This window comes from Pogoniulus pusillus, chromosome 16 (assembly GCF_015220805.1).
Source record: "Pogoniulus pusillus isolate bPogPus1 chromosome 16, bPogPus1.pri, whole genome shotgun sequence".
NCBI lineage: Eukaryota > Metazoa > Chordata > Aves > Piciformes > Lybiidae > Pogoniulus > Pogoniulus pusillus.
Genome location: NC_087279.1, coordinates 7,761,594 through 7,777,829, shown reverse-complemented (window position 1 = coordinate 7,777,829; position 16,236 = coordinate 7,761,594). Strand labels below are relative to the sequence as shown.

Below are 16,236 nucleotides of genomic sequence, written 5' to 3'. Positions count from 1 at the left end.
ACAGCTCTGCCTTAGTGCCCTCACTGCCACCGGGGCTGTCAGCACACGGTGCCTCTGCAGCTCTGGTGGCACTTGAGCAACTAGGCTGAGGCTTTCCCCTCTGCAGCGTACCGAGTGTTTGGACAGGGGCTGAGCTCGACAAGAGCCAGGGCACCCTGGCTTTGCAGGGACACTGAGCTGGGTGGGAGTCCTCACCTGCTGGCACATAGGAAGGCTCTGCAGACGGACCCGCACAGGCTGCATGGATGAGCTGAGCCCTGCTGGATGGGGCTGAACAGGGCCAGGTGCTGGGCCCTGCAGCTGGCTCACAGCATGCCCACGAGTGCTCCAGGCCTGGGGCAGGGTGGCTGGAAACTGCAATATGGAAAGGCCTGGGGTGTTGCGCTGACCTCTGGCTGAAGATGAGCCAGGGGGGGCCCAGGTGGCCAGGAAGGCCGCCAGCATACTGGCCTGGGCCAGCAACGGTGTGGCCAGCAGGGCCAGGGAAGCAATCCTGCCTCTGCACTCAGCACTGAGCCACAAGAGACAGCTTCAGTACTGGGCTGTGCTGGGACACTCATCCCAGAGCTGGCAGCTGGAAGGGTCACTGCATACTTTTGCTGGTACTAGGTAGGGCAGGAGCACATCTCCAGGCCACATTTTCCCAGCCATGGAGAGGACCAAAGCTCATCGATAAATGGGTGGGTGGAAGGGATGAGCTGCTCACCAAGCTGTGACCACCAAGGCCTTGTGTGGTGCTGCACGTGATGGAGCCCAAAGTTTGGGACAGATGCTTTTCGAAGCTCTCCCCTGTGAGGAGATGGAAAGGAGCCTTCCAGGAACTCACTGCCAGGAATTCCACCTCTCAGAGCAGGAGTGCTGAGGTTTGCTCGCGGTGTGCAGCTGACCTCTGGGCTCCTGGCATCTGCTCTGAGACTGAGACTTGAGCTGTGTCAGGGCAGCTGCTCTTGTGCTCCAGGCTGCAGAGGAAGCTTCCTGTCTCCAGCTGGTGTGCTGGATCTGCAGAGCCTTTCCTGTAGAGAGAGGAGGCTGCTCAAGTCCTCAGCTGCAGCTGGCAAGCTCTGCCCAACCACCAACTGACCGCTCCACAGCAGCCAGAGAAAGAAGTCCAAGCAGCATTTGCAAGCACTACTGCAGGAAGCAGAACAGGGCAGCCCAGGGTGGCCTACCCTAGCAGACCCCCTGGTTATAAGGAGGCTAGGGAGAAAGGAAAGGCAATTAGAATTCTTAGTAGGCACAGGAGCAACTTTTCCAGTGTTGACTCAAGCCTGGGTGCCTCTTGATGAAAGCAGTGTTTCTGTGGCAGGGACTACAGGCCAAAAGGCCTCTTAAGTATAAATTGGGGCAGTCTTGGGGCACACATCAATTCGTGTATATGCCCCAAAGCACCTAAGGCACTATGGGGAAGGGACCTTTTGGAAGCCTTGGGAGCAGAAATCAAATCTGACAACGGCAGTGTTGGATTTCAAGCGGGGAATGAGCTGGTCCTGCTCACTCTGCCCTGTTGCCTGTAGTTGAGGGAGATGGAGTTCCTGTGGGCTGCAAAAGGAATCTACTGGGGAAAAGTGTGTGGCTTGCTCCTGCTTCTGGGGGGGCAAACCTATCAAAGGGGTAGTATCTGCTGAGGGTCCTGGTCACAGATACTGGGTAATGCTTGAAACTGGCACTATTCAGTGTGTTCCTGTGATGGTTTGGGAGTTACCTGCCCCCCCACACCCCACACCCCCCACTTAAGACAATCACCCAGACTAGACTCAGCCGAGCTGGGAATTAAGGAATGAAGCTTTATAGTGACAGCTTAGCACAACATACAAGCAGGTATTTGCAATCTATACAGCTACAGACAGAAATACACAAGGTAAAAGGTAGTACACAAACACAACAGCTACTGTCTTCGGTGTCCTGGGTGGATGCTCCCCACGGGGATCAGTCCCCTGCACTCTCCATTCAAATGCCGTTTCACAGGGCTCCTCTGTCTCCATTGTGAAGAAACCTTTAGACTGGACCAATCTTCCTTGCAGCCCTCACCAAGCCATGTCACAAACCCACTTTGATTTCTTCACAGCACAAACAGGAGGAGCCTTAGTCTCGGTTGCTGTGCTGACTGGTGCGGTGGGAGGATGCCGAATGGCTCCATTGCTGACTGGGCTGCTGAAAGGTCTTGCTCGGGGAGCTCGGTGGCCCCACCGTGGATCTGGCTGACATGGAGTGCTGAGGTCTGGGTGGGTGCCTCTGTGGCACTGAGTCCCATGATCTGCGTGGATACTCCTCTGGAGGTGGCTCCAGTGTGCTGGATGGACGCCTTTGTGGCACTGGCTCCCGTGATCTGCGTGGCTGCTCCTCTGCCACTGTCTCCAGTGTGCTGGGTGGACGCCTTTGTGGCACTGGCTCCCGTAATCTCCATGGATTCTCCTCTGCCACTGTCTCCAGTGAGCTGGGTGGACGCCTTTGTGGCACTGGCTCCCGTAATCTCCATGGATTCTCCTCTGCCACTGTCTCCAGTGTGCTGGATGGATGCCTTTGTGGCACTGGCTCCTGTGATCTGCGTGGCTGCTCCTCTGCCACTGTCTCCAGTGGGCTGGGTGGATGCTCCACTTGTGCTGTCTTCAATGGCTGCTCTGGCATCTGCTCTTTGGCTGAGATTTGAGCTGTGTCAGGGGAGCTCCTCTTGTTCTTCAGACTGGAAAGGAAGCTGCCTGTTTCCAGCTTGTGTCCTGGATCTGCAGAGCGTTTCCTGTAGAGAGAGGAGGCTGCTCAAGTCCTCATCTGCAGCTGGCAGGTTCTGCCCAATCACCAAGTGACTGCTCCACAGCACTCTGACTAGAAATGCTTCGTGGCTTTGAGCAGCCCTGGAGGGAAGCAGTGGGGGGCATAAAAGTCACGACTCACCCCATGGCTTTCTTCAGGCAGTAGCAGGCTGCTGTGCAGCACAGCACCAATACAAGTATCAGGAAAAAGGTGGCTGCTACTACACAGACTACAAAGACTGCTTTCAGGTACTGCACAATCTGCAACTTGATGTTGAAGAGCTCTTGCCAACGAGTGTCAGTGTTCTCACGGATGTCCTTGCCCACATCTAGAGGAGCAATGGGAGTGTTAGTCCATCCTGTGTAGCACTGCCAAGCTGGCAGCACATTTTCTCTGCCAGGATGTCCTCTTGTCCCCCGTGCCAGTGCTAAAGACACACTGCCACCCTCTGAGAGGCTCACAGCTAAGGCAGAGCAGAGGGCACCCACCCTCCCTGTGCACTCTCCAGTTCCTCCAGCATTCTCAGTAGGATTTCAGGGGCGTCTGGGGACTTCTTTCCTACCTCCCTGAGGTGATTTGCTCTTAGAAGGAACTCAACCAAAACTATTGAGCTGAGTTTAAGACAAATGAAACCCAGAAACCCAGTGCTTAGCTGTCAGGTCCGCAGAGACTCACCTCCATGATGCCAGCCAGGCTGCAGTGGAGCATCCCCAGCTGCACTCCAGCAGGTCTCCAGGGCTGCAGTGCCGGCAGTTGCCGGCAGCCTCAGCACGGCGGTGAGCTCACAAGGGAGCGCTGATGTCACAGCAGCGGCTCTGATGTCACAAGCACCCAGGTGCCCCGCAGGCTGTGAAAAGCAAGCGCACTGCCCCTGCTGCTCACTGCGCACAGCGGCGGCAGCGGCGGCAGCGAGGACCACAGACGTGGCACGCGGCGGCAGCAAGCAGCGGCAGCAGTTTGGGGGTGGTGCGAGAGCAGGAGCCATGGCCCTGAGCCACCACCTCCTCCTCCTCCTCCTCCTCCTCCTCTTCGTGGCCCTCCAAGCCAGGCCTCTCCACGCTGCTCCACTGCGAGCGTGGGGAGCAGGTAAGCAAGCGGCGCTGGGGCAGCCTTTCGTGGCCAGCAGGCTCTGCCCGCCGAGAAGCCTGGGCTGCAGGCTTTTGCTCCCCTGCTTCAGCCGGGAGGGCTTCCTCTCCGTGCCTGAGAGCTCTCGCAGGGAGAAAGCCCCCGGCGCCGTCTGTCGGGCCATCCACTGCTCCTGCAGGGCTGCTGGGCACGGCCTGGCAGTGTGTGTGCAGAGCGGCTAAGCTGCCAGCCAGGAGGTGCCAGGCCACCCTGAGCAGCTTTGCCAGAGCTGGCCGCCTAGGTCTGGCTGCCACCTTCTTACCTGATCCCCTTCCAGTGCCTGCAGCTGTCTGAGGCAGGAGTGGATGCCAACAGGCACTGAAACCCTTCTCCCCTCTGCTTGCCTCTAGATGGGGGTCACGCATTGAGGCGTCCTCCAGCTGCTCGGCTGGACGCTGGTGTGGAGCCCTTGGGGCAGCCTGCAGGTAAGCTCGCAGTGTCCCTTTGTTCCCTGAAGGCAGAAACAGGGACAGCGTGGCAGGAGCCTTAAGAGCCTGTCAGGCTTGAGAGCTGCCCAGTGCCTTGGCCTGTACTTGAGCCTGGCAACAACGCCACAGATCAGTGCTTGGGAGCCATTAACCTTCCGTGCCCGGCTTTGGATGCCCCTCAGTGCCACTGCCTTCTGCAGCAGTGTCTGCACTGCCCTTGCCAGCTGCAAGCCCAAGGGGCACCCAGCTGGCCACCTCGGCAGGGTGACGACGCAGACCTCTCCGGGGTGCCCTCTGCTCGGCTGAGCCCCCGATGGCTCCTGGGCTTCAGTTGTGCCCAGGCAGATGACAGGAGCTGACTGGAGCTTCTCTGGCTGTTTACTTTCAGATGGGAACCTCAAGAGCACTTCTGCAGCTCTTCCCCAGCCTCCTGCTCCACAGCCACGTGGGCATCGCAGGGGTGAGTTCTGCTGCCCTGACCAAAGCCAAGCACTGCTTTTCTGTGTTTCAGCCATGTGAAACTCAGATAAACCCTTTCTCTTTAGGGCCTCCAACGGGCAAATACTCAGGTGAAGGAGCAAAGACATCCCTTGAAGGCTTGAAAACCCTACAGATAGTGCTGAAGCAACTGGAAGGAGGCCAGGGTGGGTGCCCTTCACCCTGCCTTAGCTGTGTGTCGCTAGGCACTGGTGGGGGGATTTGGGGGGAGGGGAAGAGAACTTCCTGGCAGAGAAAATGTGCTGCCAGCTTGGCAGTGCCGCACAGGATGGACTAACACTCCCATTGCTCCTCTAGATGTGGCCATCAGTGGGAACGCTGACACTCCTGGGCAAGAGCAATTCAAGGTCGATGTGCAACATTTGCAGCACTGGGGAGCACCCTTTCTGCTCACCGTAGTAGGATCCCCCTTTCTCCTGATACTTGTATTGGTATTGTGCTGTTCTTGCCTGAAGAAAGCCATGGGGTGAGTCGTGACTTTTACCCCACCACTGCTTCCTTCCATGGCTGCTCAAAGCCACGAAGCATTTCTAGTCAGGCTGCTGTGGAGTGGTCAGTTGGTGGTTGGGCAGAGCTTGCCAGCTGCAGCTGAGGACTTGAGCAGCCTCCTCTCTCTACAGGAAAGGCTCTGCAGATCCAGCACACCAGCTGGAGACAGGAAGCTTCCCCTCCAGCCTGGAGAATGAGAGGAGCTGCCCTGACACAGCCAAAGTCTCAGTCTGCCCACCGGAGGCAGTAGCAGTGGAGCATCCTCCGAGCCCACTGGAGACAGGTACCCTGGAGCATGCAGCCAGCCCACAGGAGACATCAACTGTGGGGCGTCCACCCAGCCCACAACCCTCCAGCACCTCTACATCCTCTATGTCATCGAGATCCATCTTGGTGCCACCAAATGTGCCCATCAACACGATTCAGACGTCCAGGTGGAAATGGACTCTGCCCGGGAGGAGTCACCGTGCCAAGGAGCCCTTCAAATCCTATTTTCTGTGCTGTAAATAAAGAAACCAAAGTGCTTTTGTCACATGGGTTGCTGAGGTGCGTCTGGAGGATTAGCCCAGTGTAAAAGTTTGCTCACAATGCAGACAGGGGAGTCCTACAAAACTTCATGGAATAAAGGCAGAGTCCCTGGGACAGATCCCTCTGGGGTCTCTCACACTGCTGGAAGCACAGCTTCCCTTTCGTCCTCAATTCCCAGACACAAATTTCCCTCTCCCTTTTTCCCCATGGGCTGAGGTACTCAGGACTTGCAGTCTTCCCCTTACGCCTGCTACAGGTAGCCCCTTCACATGGAACCCCCTGCAACATACATCCTACGTTCATTTGAATTGGCTTCCTCACCTCTCTGGGGGGAGAGGTTCACGTTCAGTGGTCTGCTGAGCCTGCTCTCTGTCCTAGAAGTCGGCAAGTTCAGGCTGTGTTCAGTGTCTGTTACCTGCAGGCAGTGCCCACTGAGTTACAGCAGAGCCCAGGCTGGGCCCTTAGCAGAGGCCATTTGTGGTTTACCCACACACAGGGAAGCTGAACTGCCTGGGTCTTTGTTATTCCAACTCCTCCCCAGCCCACTCTTCACTGGGAAAGGCACCAGCCACCTTAATCCTATCAACGCCTCCTCTTCTTATTTCAGTGATTGTCTTTAGAAAACTCTTTCACCATTAACTTCATCTCTTCCTCTTGCCTTACTTGGCAAGGATCTGAGCTGGTTCCTTTCCATGGCCATTCTCCTCTCACCAGGAGGCCTCCAGGGACCCAGCAGTTAGTGACATTTAAGATGCCTTCAATGCCACTTCTCCCGCTGGATCTGCAAATAAATTGTTGCCCACAGAAGGCAGTGCTAATGCCTCTCCTAACTCTTCCTTGAGCTCACTTTATCCCAGCTAACAGTTCACACACACACATGCTTGGAAGGCTTTTGTCAGATCCTTCAGTTGCTGTCCCTCGGGTGAAATCCCTCTGCTGTTGCTAAGATCCCATCACTGTAGCTCACTGAAGCAGATGCAAGGCTTCCCTTTTGGTCATGCCTAACCTCTATTGATGCCTCCTATGCCAGATTTTGGGCCACCCAATAGGTCTGTCCTGATTCAGTACACTCCTTGGGGTTCTGATTGCACCCTGGGTGTCTTATACAAAGCTACAGTGTCTATTCCTTCCAATTTTGACCTGTTGGTAACACTGTGTACAAGGTGTGGCTTTAATGACTGTAACAAAAGGCATTATAGGCCACAACAACTGGCACCCAGCCCCAACCATCTTATGTGGGGGTCTGCTAGTGGATATATTTCCACCACTCAACACCTATTGGGCTGCAGCCAACAACAGCACAGCAAGAAGTTCTTCTCGGTGGCACTCACAGGGAGCAACAACCCAGGCTTGCCCTCGACTAGATGGGTAGGGGATGTCAGCTCTTCCTTTAAGCCAGGCAGCATGTGTCTGAACTGTCCTGTTGCTCTCTGCCCCCAGTGTGGCCAATGAATGCACAAGAAGAGAAGGCAAAGTCAGCCTGACCGCCAGCACCAGCCCATCAGTTAGTGGAGGATCAAAAGCAGGGAGGCCCTTGCAAGCAGTCTCCCACCCTTTTCCTCCAGCTCAGAAGTCCAGTTTTCCAGGGCCTCAGAGATCCTGAGTGTGATGAGTCCACCTGTGCTCAGCTGCCTCGGCTGCTGTTGCTGTGGCTAACAACACTTGCTGTGGTCCACGCCACCTTGCCACCAATGGTGCCTCCTTCCATGCTTTAACCAGGACACAGTCTCCTGGTTGGATGTTCTGAACAGCAAACTCCAAAGGCAGTTCATCTACCCAAAAGGAGGTGGAAAAGATTCTTACAAATCAAAGGGCTGGCTCAGTTCTTCCTCCTTTGACACTTTGGAAGGATTCCATTGGGAAGAAAATTGTAGATCTGAAAACCCTCAGCTGCTTTCCTAAGGATACTTCCCCTGTGCCTATGGAAAGGGTTTGCTTCTCTTTGGCACTCTGCATGAGTGGTTTTCAGGCTGTTAGTGGAAGAGGGGAGGAAGCCATCTCCCTGTCACCAAGCAGAAGTCAGCTTGTTGTAGTGACTTAAGATGGAAATGGAATGATTCTGTGTGTGGAAGGTTGTGTTTGAAGGCTCCTGAGTGCTTCCAGATACATGGTACTGGGCTGTGCTCTCGTTAGGACACTGCTACAGGTCTTTCGTGGGTTGGATGAATGAAGCAGCACTGAGTCCTTTCAGAATCACCCAATCACAGACTGTTAGGGTTTGGAGGGGACCTCCAGAGATCATTGAGTTCAATCCCCCTGCCAGAGCGGGGTTATCCAGGGCAGGTCACACAGGAACACATCCAGACAGGTCTTGAAAGTCTCCATAAAAGGAGACTCCACAACCTCTCCGGGCAGCCTGCTTCAGGCCTCCAGCACCCTCACACCAAAGAAGTTTTTCTTCATGTTGAGGTCAAACCTCCTGGGCTCCAGTCTGTATCCATCAATCCTTGTCCTGCCACTGGATGCTCCTGAAAGGACTCTGGGCCCTTCTTGACACCATCTTTCAGATCTTGTCAGCTTTCTCTTCTCCAGACTAAATAGTCCCAGGTCTCTCAACCTTTCCTCATGAGTTAGATGCTCCAGTCCCTTCGTCATTCTTGTAGCTTCAGCTGGACTTTCCCCAGTGGTTCCCTGTCCCTCTTGAACTGGGCAGCCCAGTACTCCAGGTGAAGCCTCACCAGAGCAGAGCAGAGGGGCAGGAGAGCCTCTCTTTGCCTGCTGGTCACACTCTTCATAATGCACCCCGGGATGCCATTTGCCTTCTTGTCCACAAGGACACATTGCTATCCCACTACTCTCTCTGAGGAAATGTGTCTGATTGGAACAGGGCTCCTAATTAAGCATGTGATGCTCAAGCTGTAGGCTAATTATCTTTTTCATCTGTTACTGACTTGAACTCTTCAACACTGGGATGTAAGATTTGTCAGCTTTTGCTATCTTTCATTCTAAACCTGGACATTCCTGCCAAGGCCAACAGTGAAATGAGCACATTAAGCTAATAAATCTCCAGTGAGCAGACTAAGTTATTTGTTTTGGATGAAGGAGGCTGCTTGTGAAAGCTGGGATGTGTTTTGGGTCAACTGGAGGTGGGAGGGCTTCAAGAGCTGAATGCTTTTTATGATAAGCTTCAGTTGTGGGAACGTTTGAGCCTGAAATGTGAAAGAATGCAGAGCTTTCAAACTGTGGATGTGAGAAAAGAATGTGATTGAGTGTTCCACTGCCATGCAGGAAATAGCAAAGCTGTGCCTGAACCGAGTCATAGCATCACAGAATGGCTCAGGTTGGAAGGGAACTCAGAGATCATCTGCTCCAACCCCCCCCACCATGGGGAGGGACACCTCTCAAATAGACTTGAGTGCCCAAGGCCTCATCCAGCCTGGCCTTGAACACCCCCAGGGAGGAGACATTCACAACCTTCCTGGGCAACCTGTGCCAGTGTCTCACCGCCTGTAAAGAATTTATTCCTCATCTCCAGTCTCAGCCTTCCTCTTCCAGCTCACAGCCATTGTCCCTCATCCTGTCACTCCCAGCCCTTGTCAGGAGTCCCTCTGCAGCTCTCCTGAAGCCTCCTTCAGGTACTGGAAGGCTGCTCTAAGGTCTCCCTAGAGCCTTCTCTTCTTCAGGCTGAACAGCCCCAAATCTCTCAGTCAGTCCCATAGGGAAGGTGCTCATGGCCCTCCTCCAGACCTGCTCCAGCAGTTTCATGTCTTTCTTGTGGATGCAGAACTGGATGCAGCGCTCCAGGTGAGGTCTCAGCAGAGCAGAGGGGCAGAATCCCCTCCCTGTGCTGCTGCTCTCCCTGCTTTGGATGCAGCCAGCACACAGCTGCCTGCTGGGCTGCCAGTGACCATCACTGCATTTGTGCTTGAGATTGCCCTGACCCAAGTGCAGGACCTTGCACTTGGCCTGTTGAACTTCATGAGGCTGGCATGGGCCCACCTCTGCAGCCTGTCCAGGTCCCTCTGGAGGGGTCCCTTCCCTCCAGCATGTCAGCTAGGCCACACAGCCTGGTGTTGCTGGCAGACTTGCTGGGGTTGCGCTCAGCTCCAGCTGCATCGCCAGGTGTCCTCTGCCTTAGGAGAGGTGCTGTCACCTGCCTGCATGCTCACACCTCAACCTTCAGTCTCTCTGTAGCTTCCTGCAGCAGGGCCCAGTGGCTTTGTGTTTTAACTGGAGGCAATCTCTCTGGAATACACACGCTGAGTTTGGAAGCCTGATCTGGCTCAATGGAAATGTGATGAGGCTTTTTGTCTCCATTGCAGAGGCTGTGGCTGCCCTGGAGAAAGGCTGAAGGTTGTCCTGCTGGGTTTGGCTGAAATGTTGATAGAAATATGGAATGCTCTGAGAAATTCCAGGACTCCCACGAGGTCAAACAATCTTCTCTCCACTCTAGCATTTCATCAGGCTCCCTGGTAACTTGTCTCCATGCATCATAGTCACGATTGCTTGGAAGCCCACCAGCTCTGCAACGAGCTGAGAAAGAGGGTTTATTGCATGTGCTGGGTGAAGTGCTGATTCAACTCGTGTCCACCCCTTCTGGTTTCAGGCAGCATTTGTGTGACATGCTTTTGTGGTGGTTTGGGTGTTACCTGCCCCCCCTCCCCTTAAGTAAATCACCCAGACTAGACTCAGTGGGTCTGGAAATGCTGTATTTACAGCTAAGCACAAGATACAAGCAGATATTTGCAATAGACACAGAAATAGACAAGTTCAAAAGTAATACAGGGTTCCCAACCACCCTTCCACCTTCTCCCACCCCTATCCCTTACCCCAGACTTTGTCTTATGCTTAAGGTGAGTTCAGAGGGTCAGCCAGGGGGGTTAGGAAGCAGATGGATTAGTCAGGCAGCAAGTTAGGTTAGAGAGAGAAATTCAATCCATAAAGCCCAGAGAGCAACTCTCTTATCTGTATTTATGTTCTTGTTCCTATACATCTCGGCAAGCCTATGAGTGAAGTAGACATCATCATTGTTTCCTTTTCACAGCCTACCATCTAATTCTTCCCACCAAAACATCCCAGCTAGGCTCAAACTAGCACAGTTTTGGAAGAGATTCATTTAGTTACATGAGTATTTATGTAGTCTGATTCATAAAATTGTAGAATCATAGCATCATAGAATGGTCTAGGTTGGAAGAGAGCTCAAGGATCATCCAGCTCCAACCCCCCACCATAGGCAGGGACACCTCCCACTAGAACAGGTTGCTCAAGGCCTCATCCAACCTGGCCTTGAACACCTCCAGGGAGGAAGCATCCACAGCATCCCTGGGCAACCTGTGCCAGTGTCTCGCCACCTTCACTGTAAATAACTTCTTCCTAACATCCAGTTTCAATCTCCCCTCTGCCAGTTTAAACCCATTACTCCTTGTCCTGTCATTACAAGACCTTGTCAATAGTCCCTCCCCAGCCTTCCTGTAGCCCCCTTCAGACACTGGAAGGCCACTGTAAGGTCTCCTTAAATCCTTCTCTTCTCCAGACTGAAGAGCCCCAACTCTTGTAGCCTGTCCTCATAGCAGAGACACAGTTCTGCTCTATTCCGAGCAAAAGAGACCTTAACAAGCACATGGATGAGCACTTCAGAAGCATCTACCAGAAGACACTAAAAGGCAGCATCTAAAATAATTTCTAAAGAGTAATTTGGGGAATATCTTTTCAGTGTCTGGGATTTAGTCCTGAGCAACAGGACAAGAAGCAATGGGCAAAGATCACATTCTGTGATTCTGCCATCCACAACCTCCCTGGAGGTGTCCAAGGCCAGCTTGGATGAGGCCTCGAGTGACCTGCTCTAGTGGGAGGTGTCCCTGCCTGTGGTGGAGGGTTGGAACTGGATGAGCTTTGTGGTCCCTTCCAACCTAAACCATTCCATGATGCTGTGGTTCTACGATCCAGATCGTCCTCAGAGTTGTTGGAATTCCCCTTCGGACGAAGCGTTTGGCACGGCTGACACTGGGGGAAGGAGTCCTGCGTGCGCCTGCCATTCAGCCCAGCTCTCGCAGGGCGATGCGCAGTGGCTGCCCGCAGCGCCGGCAGCTCTCCAGCGGCTGGCTGCGAGAGCCAGGGGCAGCGCTTGTGCGAGCAGGCAGCTGTGCGCTCTCTGCGGAGGCCAGGCGAGGTGCTGATGTGTGACAGGAATCACACAACGGCCTAGGCTGGAAGGAACCTCGGAGATCGTCCCCTCCAAGACCCCTGCCATGTGCAGGGACACCTCTCAGCTAGACTCAGCTGCTCAGGGTCTGAGCCAGCCTGGTCTTAAACACTTCCAGGAAGGAAGCATCCACGACCTGCCTGGGCAGCCTGTTCCGGTGTTCCACCACCCTTCTACTGAAGGACTTCTTCTTAAGATCCAGTCTAACCCTTCAGCTTCAAACCATTCCCCCTTGGCCTGTCTCTAGACACCCTCAGGAAAAGTCCCCCTGCAGCCTTCCTGCAGGATCCCTTCAGCTATTGGAAGGCAGCTCTAAGGTCCCCCTGGAATCTTCTCCTCTCCAGACTGAACCCCTCCAGCTCCCTCAGCCTGTTGTCATAGCAGAGATGCTCCTGCCCTTGGACCATCTTTGTGGCCTCCTCTGGGCTCACTCCAGCTGCTCTGTGTCCTTCCTCTGCTGGGGACAGCAGAACTGGAGGCAGGACTGGAGGTGAGGTCTCAGCAGAGCAGAGTCAAGGGGCAGAGTCCCCTCTCCTGCCCTGCTGCCCACACTCCTCTGGATGCAGCCCAGCACTTGGCTGCCTTCTGGGCTGCATGAGAGCACTGCTGGCTCCTGGGCAGCTTCCCATCAACAGCATGACTGCCTTAGCCAAAGAAACTTACTGAATTCTGTTCTCCTCAGGCATCAGGAGGGGAAACTGAAGTTATTGCTGTGTATTCGTTTACTTTTGGCAGCTTGCTGGTGCTTGTTCTCCTGCCAGGGTTCTACACTGGGGTGTTCATCAGCTGTCCTGCAGCAAGCATGGGGCAAACCCTGTCTGGAGCTGGGATCTTGGGGCTGAGGCCCCAAGACAAAGCAGAAATACAGGCTGTGACAGCTCAGAAATCCAAAGAGCAGCAAAAGAAATAACCACTAGGGAGAGGTCCTGCACTGTACAGTGTAATTGGCTTCCTCTGTCTCTCATCTTGACTGTGCTCAGTATTGGGCCTCTCACTACAGGAAGAACATTAAGGTGCCAGAGTGCATCCAAGGAAGAGCAACCAGTCTGGTGAAGGGCCCTGGACACAAGTCTTGTGAGGAGCACCCTGGGGAGCTGGAGTTGTTCAGCCTGGAGAAGAGGAGGCTGAGAGGAGACCTCACTGATCTCTACAGCTCCCTAAAAAGAGGCTGGAGTGAGGTGGGGGTTGGCCTCTTCTCACAAGAAACAACTGACAGGACAAGAGCAAATGGCCCCAGGTTTTCCATGGGGAAATTGAGGTTGGATATTAGGAAGAGTTTCTTCACAAGCACTGGAACAGACTGCCCAGGGAGGTGGTGGAGTCACCATCCCTGGAGGTGCTGAAAAGCTGCATAGATGTGGCACTGAGGGATGTGGTTTAGTGACAGTGCTTTAGCAGCAGTGGTGGCATTGTGAGCTCCAGACAAGCAGTTGGACTGGATGACCTGAAAGGTCTCTTCCAAGCTCAACAGTTCTGTGATTCTGTGATGCCTCTACTTCTGAAAAGGTGTTTCTGAGCTGTGCTCTGCCAGCTGCACCCCAGCAGACCTACTTCTAGTGTGTGAAATAAATCTCATACACCTATCAGGTCATTTTCAGGGCTTACCAGCACAACTGGAGCGTGGTTATTGGAGCCAACATTTCCCTTAGGTGGGTCACTGAAATGATAAAGGGTTGTGTAAAACCAACTGAGCTCTGTTAGCAAAGCCTGGCAGTTCTGATGTGGAGCCTTTAGCTTTACAGAGTCCTCCCTGTCTTGGGCCTGACCTAAATCACCAGCATTTAGGGACAAGAAATTAATTGTCTTGTCTTGATACAGACTAAATCCCAGGGCCCTGCTGAGTGTGCTGTGAATGGAGCCAGCAGTGGTGATGTCTTTCCTGCAGACTGTCATAAATTTCATTTGAGATTATGTAAATCTCAGCCTTTATCAGCACTCAGGCCAGACATCAGGCACACAGCTGGCTGCAGCTCTGCCCTCTGATGAAACACTACATGAAACTTGAACTCCTTAAACACTCAAAAAATGAGCTGGTTCATCAATGGTGTAAACTGCTGCCAAAGCATGTCTGCTGCCATCCATCCAAGGAGTATCCTTTCCTCTTGCTGGGAGAGTCCTGGTTCCCACCTTGCCCCTGCTGTGCTTACAGAGAAAGGAGGATGAAGATGAGTGCTGCCAAGGAGGCTGCCCAAAGCCAGTAGCATGTCTTGGGGGTGGGGGGGGGGAGGGCTGCTCTGCATCAGGAACCATCCAGAAGGACCAGGGAAGGGATTGTCCCATGATAGTCAGCACTGGTGAGGCCACACCTTGAGTACTGGGGTCAGGTTTGGGGCCCTCACTCCAAGAAGGACACTGAGGGGCTGTAGCAGATCCAGAGAAGGGCAACAAAGCTGGAGAAGGGTCCAGAGAACAGGGCTGGTGAGGAGCAGCTGAGGGAGCTGAGGGTGTTTATTCTGGAGAAGAGGAGGCTGAGGGCAGACCTCATTGCTCTCTACATCTCCCCAAAAGGAGGTTGGAGCCAAGTGGGAATTGGTCTCTTCTCCCCAGTAACAAGTGACAGGACAAGAGGAAATGGCCTCGACTTGTGCAGGAGTGCTTTAGGTTAGACATTAGAAGAAACTCTTTCATGGAAGGGTTCTGAAAGCCTGGCACAGGTTGCCCAAGGAGGTGGTTGAATCCCCATCCCTGGAGGCATTTCAAAGAGGCAGAGCTGTGGTGCTGAGGGGCATGGTTTAGCCCCAGCCTTGGCAGAGTTAGAGAATGGTTGGAGTGAGTGGTCTTAGAGGGCTTTTCCAGCTGAAACAGTTCTGTGACTCTGGGGCTGCTATCCCTGGAGCACAGTGCACACCTTGCTGTGTATCTCCTGGGAGTGGTTGTGGCTCACACTTTGTGCCTGGTTCACGGTCCTTCAAATGCCACCCTGCTGAGGCAGCTTTAGCCACTTCTTGTGCCTGCTGGCAGCATGGCTGTGGTGACTCCAGCGAGTTCAGCCTAAGCTCTTGGCCCTTTGCCACCCAGCACAGGACACTCCTGGCAGCACTGCTGAAGGCACTTGTTCTACAAGAGGAGAGATTTAGAAACTGCTGTGTCTGGGCACTCTGTGAGCCAAGCAAATCTGCCAAAACCTACAGAGCTGGACACAGGATGGGAGGAAACTCCACAACCCCCCCAAAAGAAGCAGCAGAGTGAAGTCCTGACTGTCTGCAGCAAAACCTCGTTCTGGAGCAATGATGATGCAATGCAGTGACACCAAGCATGACAGCTGAGGAAGGACCTTGAGATGTTTCTGCTGATCCAAAGGGGTTCAGTTTCACTTTCCATACAAGCTTTCCAAATAAGAACAGTGCCAGGAAGCAGGAGAGAAGGAGTTTTGTTCTCCCTTTCTGTAGCCAAACTAAAACCCTACCCAAACACCAACCCCTGCTCCCCAGCTCCCTGGGGACCTGAGCAGTCAGCAGGACAGGTCAAGCAAAGGCTCTCCTGGCTGTCAAGAAACCTTCAGGTTACCTGTGAGCTCCTTCTGCTCACAGTGGGGTCAAACTCAGGGTGCAAAGTTTGGAGAAACAAGAAGGGAGCAGCTGGCAGAGCTGGCACAGCTGTGCAGGCTGCTTACACCACGGAGGAACCACCCTGCTACCTCCACAGTTACCCTACACTTACCAGCAGGATACTCACACCAGAGTAGGAATAATTCAGCACTTGGAAAACAAAAGCAGCCCCCCAAGAAAGCTCCAGGCCTGGTTCTGCTCCACACACCAATGACTCAGTTTGGCTGCCCTGAGCTGTTTGCTCCTCTGCGAGCATCTCATAGCCAAGAAAAGCAATCACCAGCTTCAGGAAATCATGGTCCTGGTGTCTGCCAGCTGCCGTGGGGAGTGCAGTGGCATCAGTCACTGTGACAACAGAGAAGGGATTTCTGCAGGGCTGAGAAACAAAGGGGAAAAGGTAGAGGAGAAACGCTAAAGTAATTAGCTGAGTGTCAGCAGCAAAGGAGCCTGCCTGGAGCCCTGCGTTACTGACTCTGAGGAGGCAGCTGTGGAACACCATGGAGACCATGGAGCACCTTAGTCTGCACCTGACAGTGGCTGCCCTGCCTGGACAGGGGATGTGGAGAGCTGCTAAATGCTCCAGAGAAGGTCATGAGGCAGAGAATGAAAATCTACCCAGCCTAGTGCCAGCTTGGGAAACAGCAACTGCAGGCACCAACCAATCTGGAATCCTCTGGTGCCAGCAGGAGAGAGGAGAGAAGGAATCCCCTTGGCTTCCTTGTATTTGGGA

At 53.8% G+C, this 16,236-nt stretch overlaps 1 protein-coding gene and 1 long non-coding RNA gene across 2 annotated transcripts; one reads left to right on the top strand and one right to left on the bottom strand.

Moving 5' to 3' along the window:
• Positions 1-1,764: 1,764 nt before the first annotated feature.
• On the bottom strand, positions 1,765-3,204 carry LOC135182207 (uncharacterized). The gene is made up of 2 exons (XR_010305097.1): positions 2,519-3,204; positions 1,765-2,374 (listed from the first exon to the last, which is right to left on the bottom strand). It is a non-coding gene; the product is annotated as an uncharacterized LOC135182207 (long non-coding RNA).
• A 277-nt stretch (positions 3,205-3,481) lies between these two features.
• On the top strand, positions 3,482-6,095 carry LOC135182206 (uncharacterized). The gene is made up of 6 exons (XM_064156039.1): positions 3,482-3,834; positions 4,224-4,298; positions 4,690-4,761; positions 4,847-4,945; positions 5,097-5,265; positions 5,420-6,095. The coding sequence occupies exons 1-6, from the start codon at positions 3,567-3,569 to the stop codon at positions 5,796-5,798; spliced, it is 1,062 nt and encodes a 353-aa protein (XP_064012109.1). The 5' UTR covers positions 3,482-3,566; the 3' UTR covers positions 5,799-6,095.
• The last annotated feature ends 10,141 nt before the right edge of the window (positions 6,096-16,236 follow it).